Raw genomic sequence first — 25,386 nt, 5'->3', positions numbered from 1 at the left:
AGATTCGTACAAATATCAAAGACATCCACCAAGAAAAGTCCTAATCCTACCACTCATCAACACAGAGAATGCAAAGCAAATTTCATATTGAACTGGAAAGAAAACGGAACTTCAAACCACTGTCAAACACATGTGGCACCGGGCCAAACGTCACTGGTCTGGATTTCCGACAACACGTGAATAGTTTTCGTGTATTTATTGTAGATAAAATCAGGACGCAATGGCATTGAAACGCCTCAAAAGTAAGCACCTCCACTGAAGCCCATCACCAGCATCTAAAATGTATCATTTTTGCAGCCAAAAAGTCAAAACGCTTGCCAGCCCGACAAAAATACAAAATCCTCAAAAAGGTCCGCGAACACAACCGCAAAGTTCGCAAGGAGGCGAAGAAGCAAAACAAGGGCAAGAGCAAGAAAGCGAAACTCATCCAAATCCCCAACATTTGTCCGTTCAAGGAGGAAATCCTGAAAGATGTGGAACAAGCGAAGAAGCAACAAGAAGCCGAGCGACAACGGCGTCGCGAGGAAATGCAGAAATTGCGCGAGGAGACCAAGGCCAAAACGCTGGTGGATATGGTCAACACGGCCGAGATGAGGGGATCAGTTTATGAGACTATGCACGATGACGGTGAAGCGGAAGAGGAGGTGAGAAATAAAATTTAGGAATCAAATTGGAGGTCGTTCTTGAAGGTGGAAAATTTTTCCTACAGAAAATCTATGATGGCAACAACAAGAAAGAAAATTCGCTGAAGGCGTTCTTCAAAGAGTTCAGAAAAGTGATTGAGACTGCTGATGTCGTATTGGAAGTAGTTGATGCCAGGTAATTTCCACTTACATGTGTTAAAAACCAACCCATAAATAGAAATGCTGGAAAGGATCATCTGCCCTGAGAGCTTCATAAGTCATAATTTAGCCTGAATCTGTTAATGAGGGCAGCTAAGTAGTAATGTCAATATCTCCTAAACGGGGCATAACACCAGTTTGTGTCAGGCGAGAGTACGTCGATGACACGGCGGAGAAAGTGCAGAGAGAACAGTGATGCGGAACAACGTCAATTTGAGTTTTTGTTTTTTAAATTTCTGTGACCCCAAGTGACGGGGATCTAAATCGCGACCCTTGTGGAAGGATTAAGTAATCCGCGCGAATGTTGTGAGTCCGGAGAAGGTGGCCGGGGTGGTGATGTGTTCCTAGACTCGATGGCCTTAGAGCAGAAGTCGAATCTACTGTAGCAACCAAGTAATGTAATATAACAATCTGGATAACGTCAATAGTTGCGCTTAAGGGCCCATTTCCACACACTTTGTGCAGATGAAGTTCCGAGGTTTTGTTTTAGTGGTTATTGTTTAGGCAGATACTTTAGGTGTTCATGTTTGACTAGTTAGTTTAGTTTACTGGGGCGAGCCACAGATCCGAGCACTCAGGCCATTGTACTATCCCCGCAAATCGCCTATTCAATGGCTTCCCGCCTACGATGTTTGTAGGCTTTAGCGAATCTTAACACATTCTCCAGAGGCAAGAGTGTGCAGATTCTTCATTAAAGAAAACCTTGCCGAGGTGAGCCTGAGATCCGAAGATCCCGGGCAGCTGCATAAAAAGTGCAGGGCCGTCTCCTCCACCACTTCAAATTGGCTGCACATACCCGAAATCACCACTCCGATCTTTTCCATATGGTAATTTAAGGAGCAATGACCCATTAAAACCCCTACAAGGGTTTTCATGTCCCACTTCTTAAGGGACAACTAAAACGCCCTTCTGACGACCCCAGGTTCTTTCACAAGGATTTTCGCTTGTCGGCAAGAGTTCAAATTTCTCCACTCGGCTGCGTGAATCCTTGCAATTTCACCTTTCAGAGTAGATTTGACAGTAAATGGTCGAATTCCAAGAACTGGTTCTAGGCCCACCATTACGGATCCAGACCCTCGGCTAGCCAGACTGTTAGCCTCCTCATTACCAGCGATGTTAGAGTGCCACGGCACCCACATCAGGAATGTTTCATTCAGTCGGCCAAGTTTCAGCAGCACCTGATGACAATTCCACAGCACACCACAACTGGCTTGATATGTTGTTGCCATTTAGTTCTGATAAGGCCGACCGACTGTCGAAACAGATTCGAATGGTGCAACCACTCCATTTCTGTCGCAGACATTCTCCTGCTGCCAATAAAATGGCATATATCTCCGCCTGGAATATGATCGTCATTTTTCCTAGGGGTCGGGCCAGTTCCATAATCGGATTCCCCGAGAACATCTCTGCGCTCGATCCGCCTTCCATGACTGATCCGTCGGTGAAGATTATTGAATCTGCAATCTGTAAAAACTCCCGGCGATTTATCGAGTATTCTTCTCTTTTGGTGATTACGACAATGTGTCTTTTCAAAGACGAATCTGGAAACCATATGATCGGCCGGCATCAGAGCTACCGGATTTTTGTCAAGGAATTTCCAGATAGATGCATGATCGTATGATTGGCAGTCTTTCCACGCTTCAATGGTATCGAGTCTATATGCGTCGTTGGCTGCTTTCCGTTTCACCTCCAAGTGAATGGGAGGTAGATTTAGGATAGCTTCAAATGCCGTGGGTTTCACTCGTTTGGGAATAAATATCGTCACATCACATATAATATAAGCGTTTGCTGAGCATGCACGATCACTTGCCATCTGAACATCGAAGTCGATGGTAAACGACCAAAAGGCCGGCCGAAACAATGGTGGCTTGATACGCTGAATGGGATTTAAAGCCTCAAGATTGCACCCAGATCAGGCATTCGATAGAGACAAATGGCGAAACCGATCACGACGAGCCGACCCCGCTTATGAACGGAACAAAGGCTGGAGAAAAAGAAGATGTAGACCTAGGCCATCCATTCCATCTATTACTAGCGCAGGAATGATGCCATCTGGACATCCAGACTTGTATCTATGGAACGAGTTAAATGCCCATTTTACTCGCCCCATTGATACTACTTTGCATTCCAGCTTCTAGTTTCTCGGTTGAGGGCTGTATGCATCTGTCTGCCCCGAGATGAGAATTTGGATGCTGTCTGGGAAGTGCACTTCAAGCAAATGGTTCATCATTTCTTCATCACTTTCTGTGTACCTTCCGCTCAATAAACGTAAATAACCCAGCTTCTGGCTACGTTCTTTAACAAGAATCCGCTTCAGCTTTGAGGTTGTCTCAAGAGGGTTAGTCTCTTCGCAAAATCATCTCCATGATGATCGTCTAGTCGGTCTTATGCTCTTCTTTAGAGCCTTCTGTGGTTCTTTATAACGATTCCAGCGGCTGAATCACACTTCACGATTGATTGTCTTCCGCGGATTCCGAAATGGAGTGCGTGAAGGTGGATCTATGCCTATTAGGAAATCAATGCGTCTGTGATCTAACAGTATGATATCGGCTGATACTCTCTACACTCCGACCAAAGCCGCAATGTCAAGGGAAGCCACCGTGATGTCAATGGCCTCTCGCCTGACCACTTTGAAGAAAGTAGGTTCCCAAATTGAGGATCTGGAGATCAGTTTCTACCAGATATTCCAGTAGTCTCGATCTCTCTTGCATTGATGTTGGAACTTCCCCAGCACATGTGGTGAGCGTTGACATCACATCCTACTATTAACCCCATGCCTTTACTTTAGGCATATTGGATAGCTGATGAATGTTCCACAGGGGACTTCTATGTCATACGGAAAATATGCAGAACACCATAGTATCTCTTTATCTCCCTGTTGACTTTTTATGGTTAGTTTAGCCGATGTGGTGTCCCCATCATATAGATCTTTATCCAAATTAGCCTGGAAGTCTTTTGAGACTACCATGCATGAGCGAGGCCAACCACTTCCATTGGCATACGACAGGTCAGCATGTTGGAAGTTTAGGCCCCTAACTAACCCACCAACAACCCACGGTTCTTGTCTGAGGTATATAAATGTCTTGCAGCTATTGATCCGACGACTGATAAATGCAGTAGCCGCTTTACAATGTTGCCAATTTATTTAGGAAATATGGCACCTCATCTACCCTTCAGATAAAGATGCCGCGGGCTGCGCGTCCCCTTCATGATTTTAGGAGCCGACACTTGTAATGTGACGGTCCCCGCAGTAGAGCCGGCAGCCCGTTTATTCCCGAGCCTTCTTAACATCGGATTCAGGAACGCCGATAATAAAAAAAGTTCCCGGCCTATCGGCTCTCGCTCCTGTTTTGTTGCTTAGCATCATCCAGGTGGAGGTGTTGAGGTTATTCCCGACACCAAGTTGTTTCAAAACCTCAGCACTATTATGCTCTTCTTCTGGAAGCGAGAGAATCGCACACCATCCCACACATCGTTGAGGGTGGAGCAGTACTGCCTGAGCCACTCGTTCGTGTTTTCGTCGGCAAAGTTTACCTGTAACATTTTACGGTATACACATACCGAATCAAAGCGAAGCTTAATGCCTTGCGAAGATACAGTCCAGCTAGGAGCAGTTTCCTCCTAAGCTATTCGCACTGCCCTGTATCGTAACCGGATGGATTAGTATCGTCATACAAGACCCATTCATTGGCTTCGATAGCCTTGGCTGATGATTTTAGTTTTTTAATAGATTTTTGTTTGTTTCTCATAATTAGCTGAAAGTAAGTCGCTCTCGGCAGAGTCCCTTTTTGCCGAGACAAAACTAGTTGAAATTTTGGGTCGCCTGGTACCCAGAGTTCACCGTTTACGTCCACATCTTAACCCTTATGACCATTCACCCCTCGGCACGGTAATCACAGCTTGGCTTGAGGTCTTGATCTTCCTTACTGAGCTCCCTCACCACGACGAGGTATATAATCGTCCTTAAACAAAAAAATTGTAGTTTGAGGAAAGCTACTTCCTGTCTATTAATTATAATAAATATATTACCAATTTTTACAAATTATTTATGTTGTCAAACAGTATTGAGTACATAGCATAGCAATGCATTAGCAACGTTTGACAAATACCCAATTTCTCTGCGTGTACACAGATTTTTTTAACGTTTCTCTGCACGAACACCACATTACCCACACCATTCGCTCCATGGTGTCCGGGTAGCTGAGTGGTTAGGCCACAAGCCTGTCGTACGGAAGGTCGCGGTTCAAATGCCATTGATGGCGGTGGGATCGTGATTTGATGTCGTATACCAGTCGAATCACCTGTGAATGAATACCTGAGTCAAATCGGGGTAATAATGTCGGGCGAGCGCAATGTTGACCACATTGCCTCCTGCAGTCAATTGTAGTGTACCGATACGATATTGAATGAAGTGCTCTAACACCCTTCAGGGCCCTGACCCAATATGGATTGTTGCGCCAACAATTATTATTACCCGCTCCATGACAGCCCCATACTTTACTGAGCGTTTCACTTTTCGGCTCCAATTTTGTGTTAGGCTTTTTTTACGCTTTTACTTTTCCATCGCTGGAGAATGCACAAAGTTTTGACTCTTCGGCAAAGGGTATAAAACGTTTGATCTTTGCATTGTATCCAAAAGACTACGTTACTCTTTTAACTCTTTTTACCGCCTTTCTGAACAGTTATGTATTTCGTAGAATGGTGTCAGGTTTTCAATTTTGCTCACCGTATATACTATTATCATGAAACAAGTGGAAACCACAAATAGGTTAATAATTCTTCGGGAAATATCCCCGGATTAAATATTTTTATTGCCATATCATAATCACCAGATCTCCCTTCCACTAAAATTTTTTAAGATGAACTCTGGATAGTTTAGAATCGTCGAAAACTTGTAAGTACGCCTTGAGCGAAAAACGAACTTTAACCACCTCGCACTCGTCTCAGACCCATTAACATGGAGTAGTGAAGACCTCTTCTACCGCGAGGTATGTATTAAGCCTCGAGTTCATTGTTTTGTCGCTCAAATATCTTTTGACCGCCTAAATCTTACAAATCTACTTATGTGCGACATTGCTGAAAATGGAGCTTCAATGGGGAGTGATTTTAAGACAATTAACAACTGTTAAAATTGCAGATGATTCTCCATAAGGCGCGGCAGCAACTATTGATTTGTAACAGAAATTCTGTGTTTCAATCTTGGATATTTGCTTTTTTAAGTTATTATACTTGCAAGTTTCCGAATTTGAAAGTTTTTCCGGGGTCCACGTTAACTTATCGTGGGTTACCATCAAGGCCACCTTGGGAATTATACCCCCACCCTCTTGATGCTAAAATATAGTCTACTTTTAAACTGTTCTATTCAACATGAGCGCCGCACCCTCTTGTATTAAATCAAAATACAACAAAGCAGTCTGCACTGTTTGCAAGCCGATGACAAAGCAATAATTCATATAGTCCACTTGTCAAGAAGTCCTTTCTACCTAAGAATTTATGGAAAATACAACAAATTTCAATAATAGGCTAGCCCTCTTTTTAGCGCGAAGCTTTTAACATTTTTTTTTAATATCTAATTGCGGCATTTTTTCTAGTAGGGAACTGTCTCGTCTTTGAGATCCCTACCCTGTCTACTACCGGAAAAAAGCGTGATAAATTTTACCATTTGTCGATTATGTTTAAGTCCGGAGGTCATTCTCAATATGCCAAGATGGGAAAACTTGTCTACCAGAGAACTATTTTGCGACTCGTGCTATCTGGGCTTCTACGTTATCCTCTTGAAAAGTCACGGATCTTCCAGCAATTTCCATCCGCTAATAACAGACTTGATTCTTGATCCGATAGCACTATAGCCCAGATCAATATAGAATCTCCTTTCAAAGATTAAAATCCTTTCTCCCTTCCACAGATTATGCGATGAAAAAGCGGACCTATAAGCTTTGTTTACATTGAACTTCTTTTCATGGGTGGAAAGTATTTTTCCCCATTTTATCCTCTAATAAAAGTACTTTCTCGAATGAGTTTCATTTAACCAGTGCCCGGATAGGTTAGTGGTTAGCCACTAGGCTGACGCAGCGGAAGGTCGCGGTTCAAATTTTACTAGTGGCAAAGGAATTTGTATGGTGATTGGATGCCGGATGCCACTCGACTCAACTGTGAATGAGTATCTGAGTGAAATCGGGGTAATGATCACGGTCGCGCACAATGCTGGTTGCTTCCAATAATCCCTGATGTGTCATTATGAAGAATTCAAGGTAACTTCGTACGTACCAGTGAGTGACTAGTTGCTCACGTCCTTTTTGCCAACGCGTTATTCTAAAAGACAAGCTGGTTAGGTACTAGAAGTTCATTATCAGAAACTGGTATTCTCTACATTGCAGAGCGCATTATCTTCACAGTATTTGTGAATTAACAACTGAAATTGTTATGCAGAAGGAATCTATATTACGATACCATTGGTTATTAATTGATGTATCTTCCAATTTGCAGAGATCCTCTAGGAACTCGATGCGTAGAAGTTGAGAAAGCAGTTCGGAATGCGGGGGGTCAAAAGCGAATCGTGTTGATTCTAAACAAGGCTGATTTAGTTCCAAAAGAAAATCTGAAGAAATGGCTTACATACTTCCGTAAACGTGGTCCTGTTCTACCATTCAAGGCATCGACACAAGATCAAGCTTCAAAATTGGGACGACGTAAATTCAAAGACATGAACTCAAATAAGGGGATGCAAGGATCTGTTTGCATCGGTGCAGAGCTGTTGATGTCCGTTCTTGGAAATTATTGTCGCAACAAAGGGATTAAAACGTCGATTCGAGTTGGCATTGTGGGTATACCCAATGTTGGAAAGAGTTCAATAATCAATTCACTGATACGAGGAAAAGCTTGTAGTGTTGGCTGTACACCAGGCGTGACAAGGTAAGTTTTCAGTTGTTCTCAGAAAGAAGATTAAGTGAGTCCGCATGTTCAAATCAACTTTTCAATTTGCAGAGCACTACAAGAAGTTGAATTAGACTCAAAAATCAAACTTATCGATAGTCCCGGTATTGTGTTTTCAAACGCTAGCTCATCAGATAAATGTGCTCCTGCAATCTTGAAGAACGCTCAACGGATAAGTGATGTCAAAGATCCATTCTCAATTGCCGAAGAAGTCCTTAAACGAGCAAGCAAAGAGTATTTCTGTAAATTGTATGACATCACAAATTATAATTCGTATGAGGAATTCTTCGCGAAAAAGGCGAAAAGGACAGGTTGGTTCGATTTTTTCAAAGATTTAATTGTGAATTTGAAGTAAAAATTTATTTTCCATTTAAACAGGCAAATTCTTGAAGGGTGGGATCCCAGATACTGAAGCAGCTGCCCGAGGTGTCCTGATAGATTGGAACACAGGAAAAATCAAGTACTGCACACAACCACCAGAAGATGAAAACGAAGCTAGTGCCCATATCAGTGCCGAAATCGTTAGCTCGGAAATGCGCGAATTTGAAATAGACAATTTTGAAGAAATGGAGACGGACATAATTAACAAATTTGAAACAAAAGCAGAAGATGTAATGGAAATTGCATCAACTGGACCAGTCGTCATGAAAACACCCGAACCAACAATTATTGAAACTGAGGAGGAAGAAAGCAGTGCTCCGAAAATGAAAAAGCGAAAGGCCAATGATGATGGTGGGGAGAAGGAGAAGGCAGACCCATCAACCTTGCTAGACGGTAAGAGTTTATGTTTTGCTGATATTATAGTATTATTATTATTATTCTGTTAAGGGAAAGTCGCTTCAGCCTGGATAGGGGGATCGCCTTTTTGTGTCCTCCGATCTCGAGCTGGAAGAAATGCTCTCCCTGCTCGAGAACACGGTACGGGCCTTCATATGGAGGCTGCAGCGGCTTCCGGATGGCATCCGCCCTGGCCAGGACGTGCGTGCACGTGTCCAGTTCCTTGGGCGCAGGCAGGTGCTGACGAGTGTCGGATGGGAAGTGTGGCTTTGATTCGTCGAAGATTGTCTCTTAGCAGCAATACCGACTCTGTGAGACCCGATCTCTTGTCGAAGACCGGATCACTTGAGAGCCTTTGGTTCTCTCCGTATACCAGCTCCGCAGGGCTGACAGCAAATTCCTCTCGGCGTGTTGTTCGTGGGCCGAGTAGGACGAGAGGCAAGACTTGAGTCAAGGACGGATCGTCGCGTTCCGTAATGGCGTCCGGTGCCAACGTATTAGCATCCCATTGGATTGCGGGTGGTATGCCGTAGTTCGCTGGCGTTTGAAACCCAGGAGTTTGCCTAACTCCGAGAAAACGGTGGACTCAAATTGCATTCCTTGGTCGGTGATGACCACTGCAGGTACGCCAAAGCGAGGAATCCACTCTCGACAGAGGTATTGCCTTAGGCTACCGCGCAAACCTGTCGATAATTGTTAGGCAATACTTCTAACCGTGCGAGTCTCGCAATGATCCTACTATGTCGAGATGTACGGTGTGGAACCGCTTGGTAGTGCGGGGGAATAAACCCGCCTCTTTCCTTACATGCCTGGTGACTTTACATTTCTGGCATGCGATGCACTCTCTGGCCCAGGAGTTGACATCCTTGTTCATGGAGGGCCAGAAGTATTTCCCGGTGATTTGTTGTCCCGATGCCTGGATGCGCTAAGTCGTGAACCGCGTGGAACACTTTCTTGTGAATGGTGGCCGGAATGTATGGCTGGGGTCCCTTTTCCAAGTCTTCGCAGCAGAGAAAGAGGTTCGAACCGAAGATGGGCAACTCTCGAAATTTGTATTTGGGGTTAGATTTGAGGCTCTGAAGTACTGCGTCATCCTCCTGCGCCTTGGTAATAGCCGAGAAGTCGAGTGCGGGATGCTAACCTCGGAGACACGTGACAAAGCGTCAGAAACTATGTTGTCCTTGCCGGACACGTACTGGATGTCTGACGTAAACTGGCTTATAAAACGCAGGTGTCGAAGCTAACGAGGGGACGCTTTGTCCGGTTTTTGTTTCAAAGCATACTGTGAACTGCCTGCCTTCAAGGGAGAAGCGGAAGTACTTAATGCTCAAGTACGCGGCGAGCAGTTCTCGATCGTAAGTGCTCTAGTTCCGTTGAGCGGGGTTTAACTGTCTGGAGAAGAAGCTCAACGGCTGCCAGGCTTGGTTAACCTTTTGGTAAAGAGCAGCACCTATTGCGATGTCAGAGGCATCAACAAAAACGGTTAGGGGTGCATCTTGTCGAGAAAATGCCAAGAGTGTAGCATCAGCCAGTTGTTGTCTGGATTTATCGAACGCGCGTCTTCAGACCACACAATCTCCCGTGTGTCCTTTGTTTTGGGGCCAGAGAAATACGCGTTCAAAACGGACTAGTGTTGGGCGGCCTTGGGCAGGAAACGCCGATAGAAGTTTAGCATGCCCAAGAACCTCCGCAAATCATTTCTCAACGTTTAGGACTAACCCGGCCTCAAGGAGACGTTGAAAAATGCACTCGAGATGGGCTAAGTGCTCAGACTCAGTGCAAGAAGCGACCAAAAGATCATCCAAGTACACGAAACAAATCGAGGTTTCGCAGGACCGAGTGAATGAACCTTTGAAAGTTTTGCCCCGCATTGCACAACCCGAAAGTCATCCGTGTGAACTCGAAGAGTCCAAAGGGTGTGCATATTACCGTCTTTGAAATGTCTTCTGGAGCTACAGCGATTTGGTGATAGGCCTTGGTTAAATCCAAGGTCGAAAAGATGCGGCAGTTTGCGAGATGATGCGCAAAGTCGTGGATGAGTGGAATAGGATATCGGTCTGGAACAGCCTGCGCGTTTAGCCTTCTGTAATCCTCACAGGAACGCCATTCGCCATTTGGCTTAGGAACATATAAAGTGGGGAAGACCAACAGCTGTCCGAAGGTCTGCAGATACCCTGTTGTTCAAATTCTTTCCGTGCAATAGCTAGCTTCTGGGGTGGTAGGGGACGCAGCTTCGAGAAGATAGGGGAACTAGTAGTGTTAACGTGGTGCTGCACATTGTGCTTCACTGGTTTAGAGAGACTACATTCGGTAGTAATCTGGCTGAACTTTTGGAGGAGTGCCCGAACACGAGAGTCGGTAATGTCCTCTAAAAGTACCGAAAGATTGTTACTTGGGTGAGATGCCATTTGGCCCGACGAATTAAGGTTGGTCGTGGGATCTATTAGAGATTTGTTTTGCAAGTCTACCAGCAACTCATAGTGACACAAGAAGTCTGCGCCTGGTATGGGGAAGCTGACATCCGCCAAGATGAATCGCCACGAAAACGTCCTACGCAAGCCAAGACTCACGTCCACTTGCCTGGTGGTGTTGATTCGGGAGACATTTGCTGCCGCCAGTTTCAATGGTTGCGGAAATAGCCGATGGTGCCGGGGTACGGGAAGAACCGAAACTTCCGCACCAGTATCTACGAGGTAATTGCGCCTGCTGAGGGGATCAAAAATCGTGAGGCGACGTGGCGCTGCGTTCTGGGTGGCCAACGCCAAAACCCCCCGCGGGCCTAGTTTTTTGTGGTAAGCGCGAATTTACACGGGATCGTACATTTGGTGGCTTCTTCGCCGAATCTACGTTGGTCCCAACAAATACTTCGGTCCACAGGCTGTCCTGACGACCTGCTACCCGATCGCCCTTTTCGAGCGGCAAACCGCGGGTGAGCTCTTCACTGGGCAGCAGGTCTACTTCCCTGGTTGATTCAGTCCTTTCCGTCTCTATGGCTTTCAAGACTTCTTCGAGAGACCTCGGTACACTTTTCACCCGGTGTCTCCTCCGAGGTATTTTTCCTCGGCTTTCCCCTGTGCACATGCACGGGTATGTTGCCAAATCGGTAGTTGATATGGCAACTCCGACTCCCCCATATTATAGTAACTCTGTTCACGGAAACATCACTTCATGTATTCCTTTTGAAGATAAATATCTTGACTCAGTTGTTCAATAATCTGCAACTTTATTTTCATTCCAGGCAATCAAACAATTAACAAATCAATGAAGCAAGCGCAGAAGAAAAAGAAGAAGCAAATGCTTCGCAACGAAAAGAAAGTATCAGCCGTGGCCGATGTTTTAGAAAACTTTACCTTCGGCACAAAGGCAGATGAGAAATATGATTTTGAAACAGATTACACCATGAAAGATGAATAATTTAGGATTGTAATTTAGTTTTAAATGTACTGTTAAAATATTGTTTAATATTAAACATTTTTATCAACTTGAATTTTGTGTTTTTTTCTCATATTCCCCAACGCCCAGTCGCGTCTAGCGCTTGTCAAGTGATATGTCGCTGATTTCATGATGACATTGCATTAATTTAAATCGAACCTTTTAGACACGGATTGACATTCTGGATCTATTTTAATATGTTTTGTTTACGTAATTTTTCTCTTTATAAATACTTTTTAAGGAAAATAGACAAAGCGTACTTCTACGTCCAAGATCACTTTCCAAGGATCCACTTGATATTTTTCGACAGGCAGAATAAATGGAGATTCTCCCGCTATATTTTGAGTTACTTTTATGGAATTTTTATAGCTTTTATTTTCTGGGAATTCATTATTTATGATCTTGGCTTTCCTCCTGACATTTTATATTGTACTTTGATTGGTTTCATCGTGGTACTTGGTTAGTAGAAACAGCAGGTAATGCACATCAGAAGATAATCCCAAATTCTCTTTAGGGTTGGGGTATACATTCTCCAAGCGAATAAGGTGCGTTGTTATTCTCACTTGTCTAGGATTCTGGGGAAAATCCGGGAGAAGTTTTCTACGAGCAATTACGTACGCTTTAATCATATCAGGTAAAAGATTATTTGTTCTACCTCCCAAATTCTCCTTTATTTGTTGAATTTAAATTTTATTATAACTCCACGTTCCCTGATATTTCGCATTAGGTCCAATCAAAAATATGGCCGAAAACGGGCGAGAAACCATTCGCGTTTTTTCATGTTCTGCTGTGCTCACATACAATTTAACAAAAACACGCTTCGACCTCATGACCAGACCATTCGTCAACGCAATTGTTGGCATGAAGGAAAACGTCTCCACGATAAAAGACAGTTTCGGAAATTTGAAAACCGTCGTAGAACCAATTGTTGAAGAAATAGAAGAGCCTGATTCAAACACTAACTTATCTGAGGCAACTGAACGACGAAAGCGTACTAATGAGGACAAAGTAGAAAGCGCTGAATTCTACCAAGAAAAATATTCAAAGAAAATAGAGGAGCGTTGTGAGGCACAGTTAAAGAAGGGCGAAGCAAAGTGCAAAAAGGCGTTTTCAGAAGCGTATGAAAAGTGCTACGAAAAACTTCCTGCACTAATCAACACTTTATTCTGTTGGCCTATGAAGATTACGGTAGTTTGCAATATTAAATTGTATACGTTCAGTATGAAGGGCAGAGGAGTTTGTGACCCAACTGGTGTAGTAGACGAACGACTTGGCGAGAATTACCATTACCTGAAAGAAACTAGGAATAAATTTGTAGCGAATTTAAGCTCCGTGGATTTGGAATATCAGGTGATTTCTCCAAAGGAAATTCCGGGAGTCAAGTAAGTTTTTGTAGGAAATTTTCTTTCAAAATTTATATTGTTCGCATGATAACGTTACCCAAGATATCCACAGTTCGAAACCAGCATCAACTTATAGGTAGTTGGCAGGGCTTAAAACGTGAAATTTAAAGCTGTTGAAAGATTTAATAAGCACGACGTGAAATCATATACAAACATAACACATATACATGGCGCCACAATCGGAAATTGGTCCTTAACTTCCCGCTCGCGTCCTCGTGAAGCCAAGCAGCCAATAGTATACATTGCCCACTATCCGGTAATCTTTGCAATCCACCGTTCATTTAGGTAGGCATTTGATGATTCTAATTCCATCTGCTCCTTATGGTCTGCCCACTAGAGCTCTCCACCCTTGACATGAGTGGCGGTTTTTGATTCGTCGTATAAAAAACTAATTGCCCACATGTCGGCCTGCATCACTGGACCTACGATTCTTATAAAAACCCAACGTTCAAAGACATTGAATGCTGCTTTTAAGGCTTGATTCATTGTCTATGTCTCGCTGCAGTGACACAGAATCAACTGAATTGATGCCTCCCATATTGTTGCTTTCCCTACGGCCAATTTTATTTTCTAGTACTGGCAGAAGATCTTTTGATTTTGTCCCATTTTATTGTCGTCCCTCGCAATCGTTACCTCGAAATACACGACATTATCCATTTTCTCGAAGTTCCGGTCATCTGATTGGCATTTTATTTCTAGTTTATGAGTTAACTTTAATTTTACTATATTCTCACTTATTCCTGGACAATTTCTATCATCACTTCATTACATCATCTTACATATTTGGCCCGAACTTCCAACTGTGCCAACATATTTATATCATCCACTTAGGCCACTATTTGGGATGATTAATTAAGCAGAGTGCCATTTAGGTCCCGGGAACTTTTTGATCAAGGTAGTATTTCAGCAAACTCGTCGCTTCGTTTTAATTCGAAATTTATATTGAAAGATCAACTGATTTTGTAGCTTGACTTCATTGCCAAATTGACGCACTGTGATGAGTCCTTTCAATTATACGTTTGATCAAAATTCAGATATTCAACCACCTATTTAGAGTCCAGTAAACTTCATGTACGTCAACATGAGGGGATTGATTGTATATCAGTATCGTATGCAACATAGCCCGAAGGTGTTTCTATGATTCGATCAAGGACTTTAATGGTTCTTCATTCACGGTGAAGTATAACTTAGGTGGTGAAAGGAAAATTTCACCACGAATCTCAACCATATATGTTATATGCAATTCCTCCTTTATGGATAAACGGAATAGTCACCGTAACAAGCGCGTATAGACTGCTCCTCCAAACAGGAGTGAAATCACCTGCTGGTTTGCCCGGGTTCAATGAATCATGACAATTTTCCTCAAACGCCTCGACTACGTTGATGATATCTACTTGGCCTTACATGGACCTTGCCCAAATTTCTCTGGATTTCGAGATGGAAGCAATAAAAGTTGCATATTCCCATCTCCATTAATGGATATTAAAGGCATTGGTAGTGATAATACCAAACTTGGATATATAAGTTAATTCATTTCCAGCGGAAAGCCGCAACCTTGCCATGCCTGCATGCATCAGGCTGCCATGGATCTGCTATTAATATTAGATTCGTCGTGACTGCAGTTAACGCCCACGAGACAAATAAGAGCCGTTGCAGTTCCTAACGCGGAAGCTGCCCTAAACATAGTTTAAAGTTTATATAGGCTACAGTACTAACAGTAACATTTTGGGGCATACATGTGTCTTTCATACGTTTTTACCTCTGCCTCTTTGGAAGAAATACCTGCAGGTAACTATGAACCTTCTAACGGTCTGATCAAACATTCCACGATAAAAAGCATCTTTGAATTTGAACTAAATACTTTACAACAATTGATAAAATCCTTTGAAGATTTCATTGGTTAAATAGCTGGTTGTCAGAGTAAATGAACACAATGCTACAGGTCCTCCTATAATAAACTATGACATTTTTCGAACGCTATGGAAACAAATTCTTACTGACTTCGGGAAAGCTTTTGGTGAGATTTAGACTGCAATCATTTGTGCTATATTAGAAACATAAAGATACCAAATGTCATACAGTGAGAAAAGGAAATCTGACAGTAATGAGTTCAGACAAAATGGTCAAACAATTCTTCGTACAAGTGAGAAGGACAAGCACAGGGGACGTATATACAAGATACAATGGAAGGGAGGGAGTCAGCCGGGGAGGCACGAAGAACAACACAAACAAAAGGAAAGCCAGAGAAGGAAAAGGCGAGTTCGGCGCGGAGGGTATTTTTTGTTGCAATTAGAGCTTCATCACCGGTGGACTGGTCCCTGACACAGCGGAAAGTGGAGTACCCTTCGGGGAGTTCAAAGTTTAATATGACATCGTCTAGCCAGCATTTGGAGATACAGAACGCATGGTGTTGCTGAGCCAGCGATGATGACAAATTGAAAGCCCCCAGCTTGGTTCTTAAAACCCTAACATTCTGATAGAACAGATGTACAGTAACTTTCTCTTCCTTGCAACATTCTAATTTGGTATTCATGCTCGTGTTAATAGTGACCCCTTTTACTATTAACGAAAAGAATTTCTTCTTTGCTGTGTAAACAAACTTAAACCAAACGAATAATAATAAAGTTCCTATATTCCATCATGAGTCTTAAGTGCTGCTTGGTAAATTGCACCGTGTATAACAAGTCGAAGTCCATGATATGCAAAGATTTCTGTCCACGCAGATAACATGGTGCATGCTCCTCGTGATTGGTACTCTTCACACCTTCCTGAACATTTTATTTGCTCTGATTGTCAAAGCGCGGAAAACATGCTTAGATACATATTTGTGAACATTTTTGAACAAAGGCAAAGATGTTATTGTAGTAAAGCAGCTCGCACAAACTAAAGCCAATGGTGATAGCTTCACTGAAATGACAAGATGCTTCGATAGGTTGGTGAACACTATCTCGATCAAATGATAGGCGAAATATCGAGAAACAAACATCAAGTCTCGACAAAAAACTGACGACGATTTTAAATAATAATCAAACAAATGGTTTGCCGGTTCACAAGCAGCTGAAAACAACATGATAGAAGAAACAGCTTCAAATCAACTGGCGACTGCTCCGGAAGTGATTGCTATTACAAAATTTACTACTACCGATCAGGTGTCGCTTGTCCCAAAATATACCAACAAAACATCCTCAGTTAGCTAGCATCGTTCTTTGTTTACGACTTCTGAAAGGTCGCCTGAGCAGGCTATCTTACAATTTGGCATTTATTGATCTCCGGAGAACAGTGGGACCGGAAAATCGATAGGATTAGTGCACCCAATCATCATATCCGGAAGCAAGGAGCTCGCAAATCTAATCTTGGCAATATTCGGACCACATCTTTTTTCGTTAAAGGAGCTCCTAGAACTAGCATTACTCCTATGTTTCCATAGGTATTCTGAAACCCAGCGTCTGTTCAAAAGCAATTCACGCTTTTTGCTTTGAGAAAGTTTTATGATGCGTTAGATTTTCATAACCACCCTTCTTACAAATACAAGGCGCGGCTTTTAAATTTAATGACTCTCTCATAAAGGAGGACATTACACTGCGCCGGTTTCGCTTTTGATACTATTGGCATTAAAGTGCAACTAATGTTGATGTTCCCTCTAACAAAATCACTTACAACGATTAACCAAGGCGCACCAGACATACAACTCTACTTGAGGAATACCAACACCTAACTGCCTATGGTTATAACGAACCCATAAATAGGTGATGTCGATTTGAGCAGATATCGAAATGGGATGCATTTTGAGGCCTAAATTTTTGAGTTGGGTAGTTTCCGAAAATGAGCCCTGCCTTACTTTAAGTTTGCACATTTTGACCCTCACTCTCCGCACCGATACATTAAGTGAAAAAGAAACTACATCCCCCTCTTTGCATGTAAGGGGACCCCACAAAACCACAAAATTTCATTTTAAAATTTTTTCGCTTTTGATAACGAAAAAGAAACGTTCATCAAATTTTAACGATGCATTTTGAATTTCTTACTTTTCCTCTGCCTTTGAAAAAAAATATCATCAACAATTCCGCTATTTTCTAGAAATATAGATGAAACCCGTAAGGAGCTAACTGAGAAGTTCGTTAAAAATAAAAGCGCTTTTGACTACTGCATGAAGATCGTCAAAAGGATTTTGGCGTTTATTTTCATAAAAGTAATCATCCGTAAGTTGTTTTCGACATATTTGCTTGGACTATTTTAGCTCAAGGCATAACTTATTTTATTGTTTAGATGCCATCAGCTATCAAAGGCAATATGTGAACAACATTGAAGCTGATAATATCTACGTTACCGCTTACTTCAAAAGAATTGACGAAAGACGAAAAGAAAGAGGTGAACGATCGTTATTGCCACTGAAAAAGGTAAATATGCACTGGGATCGAAGTTCTCCCCCTGCCATGTGCTTGAAAATTTCTATTAAATGAAAGGAATCGCCAAGTCAATCTACGAAATGTACACATGCGCTAAACAGTTACAGTTATTCAGGGTCAAGCAAGCAGAACATTGGATGGTTCTGAGAGATAAACGCCTTCAAATTTTAATGAATTTCCAGATTGAAAGTAGAGAAATAATTGACCCAACCGATTATCGACAAAGCAAATCCGAGGGCAAGGGGATGTTTTTACACATCCTAAAATTATTGCTAGAATTGATAACGGCATTGCTATTTTTGTTGCTGGATCACATTATCTACGTTCTCTTGGATATCGTGCGAAACAATGCCCGCATCGAGTATTACCAAGAAGGTGAACATATTCTTAACATTCAAGTAAGATTGGGTTTAAATTTAGTAGAAAGGGGTCACTTGTACCACATTTCCAGGTTAATGGAACTGGCATCGTCGCTAATCTTATAAGAGCAACACTGAAAGGTTTCAACACGAAAGAAACCATTCATGTAAAACTATCCAATGAACAGTGCTTACCTAGGCCAAACCATCTGCCCCCTTTGTAAAACCATTTGAAATTATTGAAAGCATTAAATGACAAAAAAATTTGCAGATTCTATCTGAAATTTGCTGCTCTATATTTCGCGTTAACATTTTTAATATGCAATCAGAGAATTATGTTCCGTTTAAGACATGTAGTTTGCAGTTACTTCTACCGAAAACAAGAAAAGCGACGAGTGTTGCATCTTTACAACAAACTTCTGAAGCGAAGGAAGCAAATATTTGTAACCATGCAGGAAGTCGTAAGGAATGAAGTGGAGAAGCATAGAATACAACATCGGTTGAACTTTTTCGTGGTAAGTAGAAGGAACAAAGATCAATTGTAGTGGAATCAGATTCACAGTACAATAATTTCCTGGCTTACTCCACAAGACCTTACGAATGAAGTTTCCCGGCCTGTTTGGCTGGCTTCGAAACTTTCCAGTCGGCAGACGATCTTGCCCCATTTGCCGGGAGCCAGAACCAAAGAAATGTACGTTTTGTTCCATAGAAAACTGAATCAATTAAAGTGAAGGACAATTTCAGATGATCCATCAAGACCGCATCACTTTGCGAATTGTAAAACGCGTGGTTGTTACTTTGCGTTTTGTGAGGAATGCTGGTTCGATGCGGGAGAACAATGTTTAGCTTGTACAGTTCAAAAAGTGAAATCAAGTTCCCCAATAACTTAGGACGATTATTAAAAGAAAAGAAAGCATTTTTAGGATGAATAACTTTCCACCCTAGAGGCGAACACATGCAGTGGAACGTCCTACTTGCTTTCATGTTTGGAATCCACCTATTGGCGCAAAACCGAATAGGACAGAATCTTCATGACGGGCTTATGTAAAGCTTTCATATTCGAATTTTCATTTAATTCGGTTGGATTCGAAGTTACGAAAAAAGTAGGAATTAGCAGTTAAAAACTGCAAATATGGTTCCCTTCCGGTTAAATAGTTCTTATTTGAAAGTGTCTGAAAAAAGTAAACTCTTTGGGCGACATTGAATCAACTTTATCAAGCAAAGGAGCGCTGAGTCAGCGTTACGTACAGAATATAATAATAAGATCATACAATGTACAACGTTTGAGGCGATTATATGAAAAAATATACTTTTTATTATATAAGATATTTCAATGCTACTCATCCATACAATATCTCTCTAACAACTCCTGTTTCCGTTTTCTCAGCAAAGCAGCTTCAACATCTTTCTGCGTGGGCACTGGAACATGAGCAGTAAATCTCGGTCCAAGCAGTTCCATAGGATCAGTTTCCTCACTATTCGCCATCTTTTCATCCTCATCCTGTTTTGGTTCGGACTTATAGATTTCTTCTTCCTCTTCAGTATCAACAGCACCTTGAAGAATTCTCTCCTTCCACTCTTGAATAGCTTTTTGCATTGCTAACTTTTCGACCTTTTCTTCAAGCGGAATGAGAACGCCATCATCATCATCTCTGTATCCATAATAATCAGCATCTATGTCGCGCATCAATTCAGCACGTGTTTTTCGCGGAGCTGGTGGTGGTTCTTGTTCAAAGAGCTCTCGAACTCCCGGCAGATCTTTAGCAGCTCCGAAATATTTATAGCCACGATTTCCTGGCACTTCACGACCTTCTGCATCGAATGTTTTCGGTCCATAGCGTCTGTAGTGTGGTCCACCCAATGCGGAAATTTGATTTTCCCAATGCCGTTTTTCGCGTAGGAGTTTGTTGATTTCGTCGTTTAGATCACGTATTCGGAATTCGCCAAGACCAGCTATTGAGAGAAAGTTATTTTTAAATCAAATTAATGATTAAATACCAAAATATTATAGATTCTGTTAAAATGTAGGAACTAACTCTCATTTCCTAGGTACAGTTCATCCTATAAGGTAATATGAGACTGCACCTTGGACCCTTTCTAAAAGCTAATTTGCACTTACCGTTTTGAATTTGTGCCACTTTTTTCGAGATTTCCCGGATAATTTCTAATCTGTATTTTTCGCATTTTGAAAGATCTGTACATTCCGAAGCCAAATACGGTCGCCGATCCTTCTCACCAGCTTCTGCTTCTTTTGCTGCTCTCCAACGAGCTAACGTTGTCCTTAAATTTTGGAAACAGTTATCAGTTAGTGTTTAATTCATACAGAAAAAAAAAATAAAAGATTTCAGTGAATCCCTAGCAAAGTCCCAATGGAAAAGGTGGAAAGTAGGAATGTGGAGCGTTCATCGACACTGTCTCATTTTAAGGCGGAAGTAATAATCGTTACAGAGAGCACGTTTGACTTCCATGATCATATCAGTGAATGCAAGGTCTATCATTCAGCTCTGCCACCTTAGATAGCGATTCCCGTTTGGAGAAAAATCTCAACGTTGCGGCGAGCTCCCCATGTTTTCATGCTACCAGATCAAACTTTTGCTTGACTATCAATTGAGTAACGTGCGTCTCGATATTGGCGGCTACATATCAGATAACATAGCGCTTGATAAAATTAAATATTAATAGGGATGACTAGAAACGGCTATTAAATTGAACAACAACGAAATGCCCCTCGAGCCGACCCCGCTTGTGAACGGGACGAAGGCTAAAAAAAAAGAAGAACAACAACGAAGTGTCCCTAGGAACATATTTTGCGACAGAAGAGCAATATTTGTTTTCCTGGGCATAATCTGTCGAAGGGACCATTAAATAACTTTATCAAACCATGTAAATATGATGCTAACCCCTATGTAGTCCGGCTGTTTATATTTGTTCTCAAACCCAAAATCTCGAAAATAACCCACCACGTAGTTTGTGCAACGAATGTCACAACATGCAAGAATACAGGGATTATAATATAAAAAGTGACAATAAGGATAGAAGATATCAAAAGAATTAACAACAAAAATATAATTGATGAAGGGCAACGAAGGCCTCAAAGAGGAGTTCGGATCGGCCCCTCAAAACCAAGCCAACAGAAAGCGGTGTCAAAATACTGTTTCCTACAAGACTACCGCCCGCAGTGTGCATCGAACAACAATTTTCAGGGCGAGAAAAAAAGAATACTGAGCTTGGAGAAAAAACCCAACGCTATAGAAGCGCGTTTGAAACACTAAACCTAGCTAAAAAGAAGACCTAATGAAAAAAATGATCCGATTACTGACAAATGCGTCAATTCTGGCATCGTGGCGAACGTATCACCTGAGTAACGACCCCTTCTCTATCCTGTTGTGTAAGTTATCCAGTACATATTTTTTTGAGAAAGGCTTGGATCAAATGGGGAGCAACTTACTCCCTCTTTTTTGGTCCACAGTCCATCGCCTAATATTTTAAAGAAGAAGTAAGTTGCTCCCCATTTGGTCCGATCCGGTATCAAGTTGATGCGGACTTAGGACTCCGTATTTCTCAAAAAAAAATATTTTCAGCTCTGCCCGAACTTTGGTCAAAAGTATGGGCGGATTTGCGTTCAATATAATTCGTATCATGTTGTGTTCTGCGAATTATATAAAAGAGCACTTAACATCTGCGAGCCGCTTCGATAACGCTGCTCCCCCTAATATCCAGTACAATTTTGATGTCACACTTTGAGCAGGGGTCGATGGCACGTTCTATCTCCTCAGAAAACGCTAGGATATAGCTGGATCCTGGACCCAAGGAAAGCTTTCGGAACTCTAGAAGATTTGTTAGACCGTTGGTTGGATATGTGTTGGATAACTGCGAAATTGCTAATCAGAATGAAAACGCACAAACAGTGGAAGATTATTTGTTCACACAAGTCGGGTACATACAAACTTTCTTGAGATTCAACTCGTACTCGTACGTTGTACATATAGCTCCGGAACTGGTGGTGACCAAGGATTTAATTGTAAGGACAATACCCATTAAGCATGAGAAACCAAAGTGAGAGAAGTTAACGGGAGGCTTGTCCTCCTCCTTGATGAACATTCTCAATCGTACAACATACAGCGAAGTTCCACCCGTTAATACTTGACGCAAAAGAGTGGAAATACATTCAAGCAAACAGTCAACGATGGCGCGTAGCCACATTTGGCATGCTATTCGCGGTAGCCCCCAGCCCGGTTGTGAAATAAGGAGAGATGAATAGCTTCAGTTTGAACGGTTCTACGCCACCAAATCGCGGCAGGGGGTAGGTGAGGAAAGTGCAGGAACTTTGAAGTCTCGCAGATTACTCACTGAGGAAGCTTTCACCACACCTGGCAGTAAGGTATAAAATTTAAATCCATCTAATGAGAAGAAGGAGAAACTTGAGGTTCGCTACGGATAACCGACGGGAGTCGTCTGACTTGGTGACTGGGTCGGGCTCCCATAATGGACAGAGATTCGTCGATCGTTTCCCGCAATTCGCGCACGTGACTGTGCAGCGAGTTGCAGACCAGTACCGCTTTATTACTGGCAGTGACATAATCCCGGCCACCATCAGGGAGCGTGTTCGCTTTGATATCATCGGGGAAACTGGTGACCGAGAGTCGATGGGGCCAGAGGCGGCGGAATCAACAACACTCGCCGAAGCACTCTCCTCCACGGTCCAGCTAAGGTTTCCCCTGAGGTTCGGGACGAATTCCAAAGAGCGTGTATAGAATTCTTGAATATGCATCCTTTACACAGACCAGGTATTCCTAGACTCTATGCATCTCCAACAACTCCGGGAATTCTACCTCAAATCAATGATGAGATTGCATCTCGGCTGTGTGCTGATATGTCGCTGCTGCAACTACAATCACTTGTGTATTGTGGTGCAGTTGCGGCTATCAGATTGCACGGTCAGAACATTCGCTTTCGCGTTATTGGTTTAAGTGACCAAAGAGATCCACCATGGAAAATTCGTCTGGAACGTCGGCGGGACTCACTTAGGCAGGACATTGCTAGGCTGATACAAATCAGCACTAGCAATGCCAGCAGACGGATGAGAAATAAAGTGTAGAGGGTTTACAGAAACTATGCCATCCCCAGTGAGACACCCGTAGTTGAAATTCTGGACACATTAAAGCAGAAACTTTCTGTCGTATGCAGTCAATGATATGGCAAAAGTCACTCCAGACGTGTCCAGAATGCAACATATGCGAGAAACCAGCGGAGCTTTTTCAGATCTCTTAACGAATCCCAACAGAGGGTCCAGACAGTGCAGTTTTCGGTAACGGAAGCGAAAGAGTATTGGGGTGGACTTTGGAGTACCCGCACAGCATGCTGTGTGGATCATCACCGAAGGCACCCGCCATGCTAATAGGCCTAGCATGAATTTTGCGTATGTTACCGAAGAGAAAGTTCGTCGAGCCAAGAGCCAAGAGCTCGAAGAACTGCAGGGGCCCAGATCTGGATCGGGTGCAGATTTTCTGGTACAAGAAATTTACCAGAAGAGCCGCGCAGCACTTGTTGCCGGACGCACAGTTGAGCAGGCGCAAAGCAAACTTGGTATATTGATGCGACGGGTAAGCGGATGAATCACTGGTCATGGTTTCAATCTTGGGCTGGAACCCCGACCTTGCGCTCCATATCGATGGCGAGTTGACTACAGAGTCAAAACCAGCGCTTAAATACCTTGGTTTAATGCTCGACTCGAGGATGAGCTGCAGTCTCGGCCTTGAGTCCGCTAGCCGAATGTTAGGGGACCTATATCTACTAGGAGACGTCTCCTTATGGCAGCAACGCAGTAGTCCGTTCTGCTCTATGGCGCGGAGGTATGGGCTAATGCCCTTGACAAGGAGGTGCATCGTAAGCGCCTTGCTCAAGAGCAGAGACGGGAAGCTTTGCGAGTGGCGTCTGCTTATCGCACTATCTTAGAACGGGCCATGATAGTGATAGCGAGAGTGAACCCCGTTGCCCTTCTTGCCAAGGAGTGTAAAGCTATCTAACGCCGTAAAGGCGAAAGCTTAACAGAGGTGGTTGCCCGTGAAGAACGTCAACGCACCCTTACCGAGTGGCATCTCTCTTAGCATAATGAGCCAAGGGGCAAATGGACTGCGCGGCTCATCGACAATTTAGACCGGTGGCTAAACTGAAAGCACGTTGAGATTGATTACTTCCTTACCCAACTTCTAAACGGGCATGGAGGTTTTCAGTCTTACCTACACAAGATCGGAAAAACGCGATCTCCCGATTGTGTGTTATGCAATGGAGTGTCGAATGACGCTGAACACACCTTTTTCTCTGGCGAAAAGTGGGACGGCTTTCGTCAGCAGCTTTATGCAGACACAGGGGAGCTCTCTCCAGACAACATTGTCAGAAAGATACTAAAGAGCGCTGGCAGCTGGAGTAGTGTTGCGCATTATGTTCCGGCTCTTCTTATTGTGAAGAAGATCGAACTCGACCGGATGGCAAGGTATTCCCTGAACTAACAATTCCCTTCCTCCCCACCCCGCCCGTGTATACGTCTGTACATATTGAACCTATGTTCTACTTGTAGACATAAATATATTTGGGAATACTTTCAGCGTAGGTAGCATGAGACAAATTTGGGTAATTAATCTATTTAGATTCAAAATAAAAAGAATTAATGCCGCAACACTGCAGCCTGATTGCGGAAAATCCCGTAGTGGCGAGTAGCTTATCTCTTTTAAAAAGGACTGATTTTCATTTCGATTTGTTTACTAAATCCACCTTCTGGGGCCACTCGATTATTTCTTACGGTATTGTCTATTGAAAACATTTTGCTCTTCGCTCATTACAATCATTTACAAATCAATTCGAATTGTGAAAGTCGTACTTACATTGCCTTTTCAGCGTTTCGTGCCTGAAAGAGTTAATAAAATTCGTTTGAGCAACATTCATGAGTAACAATTTGAAAAAAAACCTTACCATTTTCAAGCTTGAATAATGTCCTTATATTGAAAAATAGAAGACTAAGCAAAATAACGACACTCCACACCGGCGGATTACTTAGGGCAATGTTTGACGTTTATAAATGTTTACAACTCGCTTTTCCAATGCCCAGCTGTGCCCGTTGCGCATTAGAACTGCATCCAGCGCCCTCTCTCCCTTCAATGTTACTATACAGCATGCGGAATGCAGGGAGCGATAGGGAAAGGTTGCGATCTTTGATTTTTCGCGGAAATAAAATTTA

General features: G+C 42.7%; 3 protein-coding genes across 3 annotated transcripts; 2 read left to right on the top strand and 1 right to left on the bottom strand.

Annotated features, from left to right (window-relative positions):
• The first annotated feature begins 105 nt into the window (after window positions 1-105).
• On the top strand, window positions 106-12,039 carry LOC119660233 (guanine nucleotide-binding protein-like 3 homolog). The gene is made up of 7 exons (XM_038068679.1): window positions 106-242; window positions 298-644; window positions 710-819; window positions 7,329-7,754; window positions 7,827-8,086; window positions 8,154-8,549; window positions 11,791-12,039. Exons 1-7 carry the CDS (start codon window positions 221-223, stop codon window positions 11,964-11,966), a joined length of 1,737 nt encoding a protein of 578 aa, XP_037924607.1. The 5' UTR covers window positions 106-220; the 3' UTR covers window positions 11,967-12,039.
• A 140-nt stretch (window positions 12,040-12,179) lies between these two features.
• LOC119660324 (protein sneaky) lies at window positions 12,180-19,224 on the top strand. Its single transcript, XM_038068802.1, has 10 exons — window positions 12,180-12,443; window positions 12,499-12,618; window positions 12,712-13,366; window positions 17,465-17,586; window positions 17,654-17,784; window positions 17,976-18,191; window positions 18,245-18,372; window positions 18,424-18,667; window positions 18,744-18,843; window positions 18,897-19,224. Exons 1-10 carry the CDS (start codon window positions 12,182-12,184, stop codon window positions 19,040-19,042), a joined length of 2,124 nt encoding a protein of 707 aa, XP_037924730.1. The 5' UTR covers window positions 12,180-12,181; the 3' UTR covers window positions 19,043-19,224.
• Window positions 19,225-19,348: 124 nt separating this feature from the next.
• On the bottom strand, window positions 19,349-25,266 carry LOC119660325 (pre-mRNA-splicing factor ISY1 homolog). Its single transcript, XM_038068803.1, has 4 exons — window positions 25,122-25,266; window positions 25,034-25,056; window positions 20,272-20,432; window positions 19,349-20,105 (listed from the first exon to the last, which is right to left on the bottom strand). The coding sequence occupies exons 1-4, from the start codon at window positions 25,122-25,124 to the stop codon at window positions 19,489-19,491; spliced, it is 804 nt and encodes a 267-aa protein (XP_037924731.1). The 5' UTR covers window positions 25,125-25,266; the 3' UTR covers window positions 19,349-19,488.
• Window positions 25,267-25,386: the final 120 nt, after the last annotated feature.

Source organism: Hermetia illucens, chromosome 6 (assembly GCF_905115235.1).
Source record: "Hermetia illucens chromosome 6, iHerIll2.2.curated.20191125, whole genome shotgun sequence".
NCBI lineage: Eukaryota > Metazoa > Arthropoda > Insecta > Diptera > Stratiomyidae > Hermetia > Hermetia illucens.
Note: the sequence above shows the minus strand (reverse complement) of the source record. Positions and strands in the feature narration are given on the sequence as shown.

Bases quoted from the DNA above. Each gene is read 5' to 3' on its own strand.
- LOC119660325 (XM_038068803.1), bottom strand. The intron at 20,433-25,033 runs GTAAGTACGACT...CCAAAATTTAAG, and splicing joins CGAAACGCTGAAAAGGCAAT to GACAACGTTAGCTCGTTGGA. The intron at 20,106-20,271 runs GTAAGTGCAAAT...TTCTCTCAATAG, and splicing joins AGTGGCACAAATTCAAAACG to CTGGTCTTGGCGAATTCCGA.
- LOC119660233 (XM_038068679.1), top strand. From the start codon at position 221: ATGGCATTGAAACGCCTCAAAA. The intron at 645-709 runs GTGAGAAATAAA...TTTTTCCTACAG, and splicing joins ACGGTGAAGCGGAAGAGGAG to AAAATCTATGATGGCAACAA. The intron at 8,550-11,790 runs GTAAGAGTTTAT...TTTTCATTCCAG, and splicing joins CCCATCAACCTTGCTAGACG to GCAATCAAACAATTAACAAA.
- LOC119660324 (XM_038068802.1), top strand. From the start codon at position 12,182: ATGTTTTGTTTACGTAATTTTTCTCTTTATAAATACTTTTTAAGGAAA. The intron at 12,619-12,711 runs GTAAAAGATTAT...ATTTCGCATTAG, and splicing joins GTACGCTTTAATCATATCAG to GTCCAATCAAAAATATGGCC. The intron at 18,373-18,423 runs GTAAAACCATTT...AAAAATTTGCAG, and splicing joins CCAAACCATCTGCCCCCTTT to ATTCTATCTGAAATTTGCTG.